The following is a 5,457-nucleotide window of genomic DNA, read 5'->3' on the forward strand; positions in this document are numbered from 1 at the left end:
GGGAATTCTCCTTGTCACTATTGGCTTGAAACCAAGACCTTTTTCTTCGCCTTTGGCCTGGTCAAATCAAAGCAAAAAAAGCCACTATCGACTAAGATTTACACGAAAAAAGCTGCTACCTTATTTCTAATAGGATAGGACTATCGGAAAGAAAGTAAAGCCGAATCCGTATGCCCAAACCACATAAGATAAGCTAAGCAGCTAGATCGATTCCAAACGTGTGATTAGATTCAAAAAAAGAAGAACAGCTTCTTCTTCTATGATGACATCTGCAGCAGATTCAATGGCCTCGGTTTTCACATTCTTGACTTTCAAAAAAGAGTTAGAAGGATTCTCGGCAGCTCAGAAATAAGGTCAGGTCACTCTCTTGACGAGGGACAATTAGTCTAGTTCTTGGTTTATGCTTAGGAGTGAGCTAATAGAATAGATGTCCACTTACCTGTCTGTCCCTATGCGCTAAGGCGCTAAGGGAAGCCTATTAATTGGGACAAAGGAATCGCTCATCACTATCACTCTCTTTTCAAGAGGGACGATCACTCTAGTTATTAAAGGAGCTTACGGAGTTATTTAGCCAACTCCCCATGATGGAGTAGGACGTGTGAGGCACCTTCAGTCTGATAAAAGAAATAGCCTTGAATATATAAGAGATAGAGATCGGTCCTTGGCTAAAATTGCTAATAGGCTCGGCTCGCTACTGACTGATGACTTACTTTCACTAGGTATGGCGGCAAGGGATGAATCAAAAAGGCTATCCTCTGACTCCACATCCGTAAGATGCCCAAGATCGAATCTCCTACTCGTATAAATCAAAGAGTATGACTGAGTACTTCTTCTTCTGTCCTTTTCAAAGAGAAGGACTTTATGAGTATCGAAAGAAGAGACTAGAAAGACAAGGGCTTCAGACTAGCTGATGTGCTTACAAGCTATTCTCTCTAATAAGAAAGAATCTCTGAGGTGATGCAATTGAAATCGCCCTTACCCCTTTCCACTGGAATGGATAGCATTAGCCAGCCCTCTCTTTATGACTGAGAGAGGATTTCTTTATCCAATTTCTTCCATTATGAGATGAGAATTCAGTGGGAGATTGACGAGCTTTTATCTTATTTGACTCCTAAGGTAGGCGAGGTTCCAGCTTCTGTACAAGACAAGGGAGCTTCACCTAATCGGATGGGATCCAGTTTGACTTTTCACACTGGTCAACCTCTTGCTTACTACTACAGCTCGTGGCTAGCGTATATGTTCGTCTATATAAGGATCAGTCCGAGATATCGAAAACAGGTTGCTTTGAAGCAGCTAAACGCCGTAACGTAAGGGCACCCCTCTCACTTAAAGCTTGAGTCCCATCGCGTCGTATGATAGTTAATGAATTCTATCCATTTCGCTCCTGTGCTTCAACGGGTAAGTTTGTTTATGAATCTAAAATTCAGTCTCACCTATCGTCTAAGAAAAGAGGTTGATAGAGTTGGTGGTGCTCCATGCGCCCCTCAAAGTCAGTGTTGGAAACGCCACATTTTGGTGATGTTCTTACCAAAGGCCCCCTCCAGGGCATTCCGGGGGTTTTGAGGCGCTGTCAAGCATCAGCGGCTTCGACAGCCCGTCTCCGGCGAGTACACTCGAAAGAACGATGTCCCTTTTCCATACACTTATCCAACCTTCCTTCTTCCCCTGGCCGTTCTTTCTCCCTGTCCTTAGCCCTCCTAACTTAACCCGGAAAACTCCGAAAAAAGAGATTGAATACCTTGACCGATAAACCCCTAGATTTCCCGATGCGGCTAATCAGGTTTGATTAGGTAAGATAAGGAAGTGCTCTTTTTTCAATTGAATAAGTCGAAATAGCTCTAAGACGAGTACGGTCCCTCATTCCATGGTGAGTTTAGCTACCAAAGTATCAGCATAATTGTTACCTGAGATTGGCCCTTTGAAGTCATTCATTTCAGCCAGAGGTTCCGAGTAGCGATGAAAGGCGAGCCAATAGAATAGCTATGGCGTGTAAACGGTTGTTGCTACGTTCGGGCAACTTGCTTCCAAGACAAGACCATGAAAGGATGATTGTGAAAGTGACCATTACCTGGCTAGTTTGCTCAGCAACATCCTAGTTTACTAACTAGCCAGCACAGTGGGGGGACCGGCGTGCTCCCCTTATCTATGATAACCTTAGTTAGGAGGTCGCCCCAAGGTTACGATCCGTTGGATTGGGAAACTAACCTGGATCCTATAGTTTTCTTTTCTTTATAGAGATTGGGTTGGTGTGAAAACAAGATTTCAAATCATCCCTGCTCCTCACTCTCTAACGAGTGAGCTCTTCAAACCTTATTACCTGTTTAGACTTCCTTGGTTAAACCTTTCTGCCAGATCTTTAGCAAGAAGGAGAAGAGTGGAAAGGTTCACTATAGGACGAGGGGGCTAACTGAATAGCACAGAAGAAAAAAAAAGAGAAAGGAGTGGCTGATAAAGGAACTCAAAGTCGAGGTTCGAAGAAGATGCTCACAGGATTGGCATTGATCTGAGTCTGATTGATGTGAGAAAGACGAGGGCAGGACGTTTTGCCTCCACAGAGAGGGCATGTCCTCGGCAGTTAGGAGGGATCGCACAGCAAAAACAATGGCCAAGGCCAGACCACCGGATCACCCAATCTTAAGTAAAAAAGAACATAGGGCTCGACTCCCTAGATACAAACCCACTTTCACGAAAAACGTCAATCGAACCGAGTATAAGACAAAGAAAATGTTAATATAACACACCGAGCAAGGTCAACAGGATTAGTGACGAATATAAAAATGGTTGGAACCTAGGAAGATTAGGAGATAACGGGCGAGGATCGACCTACTGGTGGTTCTCACCTTCTCTACCAGCCACAGCCGCAATAACAGTTTCCGCAGTTGAAGGCCGGTTTCAGGCGAGAGGACTCAAGAAAAAGAAAACAAGTCTATCTTGACTCAAGTCTCTGCCCTTCAGGCATTCCATTAATGAATGGACAGGTAGTCCGGCAGGAGGGGATCCCAGTGGTTAGGGTTAGAGTAGCTGGCCGAGAAGGTTAGCGAGGTTCCCTATCTGAGGGGAGAGGACGTAACAAGGTAGCCAACAGGAGAGTGGTGGATCTGAGCGTAGAAAAGAGATCCAAGAGAGTGCCCGGTCATCATCATTCCACTCCCTTCTTGGTCTACTTCGGTTACAACTTGATCTAAGGTGCGATCAGACCTGCGAGATTGGATCGAGGAATTGCGTATGAAAGGTTGTCTATCTGAGACTCTCTATCTAGTACGATCGATCCAGTCATTCAGTACAGTATCTTTGCTAGGTGTTTATGGAATTTTTATAGCAGGTCGGTCTAGGTAGTTGATATAGCTCCTTCTACCTTCCTTGTTTCCAGTTTCGTTTGTTTGTGCATCTTTCTTTCTCCCATGCTTTCTGTTTGTTGGTCAACAACCAACCACAACTCAATAGAATGAATTCATTTCTAGAAAGGAGAAGTGAACCGTTCAGGCAAGGCGATTTCCGACAAGTCTTTCTTCATTTTTGGGGGGAGCGGAAACAAGAAAAGAAAGAAAAAAAGAAAATGGAATCCCTAAAAAAAGCATTCGAATGGTTAAAAAAGGAAAAGGTTGGGCATTTTTGTAAAGTCTTCATTCTCGCCTATCTGGCTTTCAAACTTATTTATACTTTAGCTTCTTGTGATGCAGCGGAACCATGGCAATTAGGATTTCAAGACGCAGCAACACCTATGATGCAAGGAATAATAGACTTACATCACGATATCTTTTTCTTCCTCATTCTGATTTTGGTTTTCGTATCACGGATCTTGGTTCGCGCTTTATGGCATTTCCACTATCAAAAAAATCCAATCCCGCAAAGGATTGTTCATGGAACTACTATCGAGATTCTTCGGACCATATTTCCTAGTATCATCCCGATGTTCATTGCTATACCATCATTTGCTCTGTTATACTCAATGGACGAGGTAGTAGTAGATCCAGCCATTACTATCAAAGCTATTGGACATCAATGGTATCGGACTTATGAGTATTCAGACTATAACAGTTCCGATGAACAGTCACTCACTTTTGACAGTTATACGATTCCAGAAGATGATCTAGAATTGGGTCAATCACGTTTATTAGAAGTGGACAATAGAGTGGTTGTACCAGCCAAAACTCATATACGTATTATTGTAACACCTGCTGATGTACCTCATAGTTGGGCTGTACCTTCCTTAGGTGTCAAATGTGATGCTGTACCTGGTCGTTTAAATCAGATCTCTATTTCGGTACAACGAGAAGGGGTTTACTATGGTCAGTGCAGTGAGATTTGTGGAACTAATCATGCCTTTACGCCTATCGTCGTAGAAGCTGTTCCTAGTAAAGATTATGGTTCTCGGGTATCCAATCAATTAATCCCACAAACAGGGGAAGCTTAAGCGGAAATGAAAGAGTAGGGTGAGGGATAAGGGGGGAACTAAAAGGAAGGCTTCGCTCGCTCTAACGCTCGTTTAGTAGACAGCGAGTGGAGTGCATAAGCCCCTTTAGAGATAGGGGCGAGTACTACACGAGCTCGTAAGTCAAGTACGGAACGAGCGAAGGAGAGCGACCTCATCTTGCTTCTGGCGAAGCTTCTAGAAGGCGCCCACCACTTCATAGGAGCTATAGCGAAGCCGTATAAAGGCAAACAGCTCGTATAGCTCGCAATAGCGAGCCTACTTATAGCTTTTTTTTTACTTTACCGCGGGACCTTAACAAGGAAAGTAAAGAATATCATAAGTAAGAGTGGTTGCTATTGACTTCTCGAGTATGCAAGGCCTTTTTTTCGTCTTTTTCGGCCTGTTGGTACTTGTCGAATTGAAACTCGATAATCAGAAGATTCGCCAACATTACCTATTTGATTAGTGGATTCGGGGCAACCCCGGGGTAAGTACGTGATTTCAAATTGCATGTTATAAGCATATGATCCTCCTTCGACTGTTAAAGTACCATCTCCGCCTTTGCTATCTATGCTTCCTGGTCGCTAGACTCATTCTTCTACTTGACTTCCAGCTACTCTGCTCTGAGCTTAAGAAAGGTTCAAAAGTCGCTTTGGTTGCCGCTAAAATTGGATGTTATTTTTGTAGTTGTGAATTCCAGAACTGGTCAATTCCCCTTCTCCTTTCGGGAACTCTCTTCTCTAGGGATTCCTATTCTATTTCTATTGACTCTTCGCCGTCTACAACACAAAAAGTTTTGGTAACTTACTTACAGATTGTATCTTAAATAAAAGAAACATCAACATCCTTTAAGCGAAGACTAAGGAATGGGGGAACACTACCGATCCCGAGACAGACGACGAAGCTACATCGATTACAAAAAAATCTGAGTCAGTGGTGGCAGACCCTTTCCCGGCCCCTACAATCAAGCAACCTCACCAATCAATGTGAATGAAAGAAAGGGCACCACATACATCTCGACTAGTTCGTGCCTGCGGAGCGAA

The 5,457-nt window shown here is 43.6% G+C and overlaps 2 protein-coding genes across 2 annotated transcripts in view; one reads left to right on the forward strand and one right to left on the reverse strand.

Annotated features, from left to right (window-relative positions):
• The window catches only part of LOC133311143 (ATP synthase subunit alpha, mitochondrial), a 6,655-nt gene extending 2,065 nt beyond the window's left edge, over positions 1 to 4,590 (reverse strand). The window contains exon 1 of the mRNA XM_061512162.1: positions 4,569 to 4,590. Coding sequence (XP_061368146.1) covers positions 4,569 to 4,590 — 22 coding nt within the window. The remainder of the gene's footprint in view (positions 1 to 4,568) is intronic.
• On the forward strand, positions 3,228 to 4,824 carry LOC133311144 (cytochrome c oxidase subunit 2). Its single transcript, XM_061512163.1, has one exon. The coding sequence runs from the start codon at positions 3,446 to 3,448 to the stop codon at positions 4,412 to 4,414; it is 969 nt and encodes a 322-aa protein (XP_061368147.1). The 5' UTR covers positions 3,228 to 3,445; the 3' UTR covers positions 4,415 to 4,824.
• The last annotated feature ends 633 nt before the right edge of the window (positions 4,825 to 5,457 follow it).

This window comes from Gastrolobium bilobum, unplaced genomic scaffold (genome assembly GCF_033153095.1).
Source record: "Gastrolobium bilobum isolate Gb01-03AN ecotype WA unplaced genomic scaffold, APGP_CSIRO_Gbil_v1 utg53380, whole genome shotgun sequence".
NCBI lineage: Eukaryota > Viridiplantae > Streptophyta > Magnoliopsida > Fabales > Fabaceae > Gastrolobium > Gastrolobium bilobum.

Coding starts and splice junctions, on each gene's coding strand:
- LOC133311144 (XM_061512163.1), top strand. CDS start 3,446: ATGAATTCATTTCTAGAAAGGAGAAGTGAACCGTTCAGGCAAGGCGAT.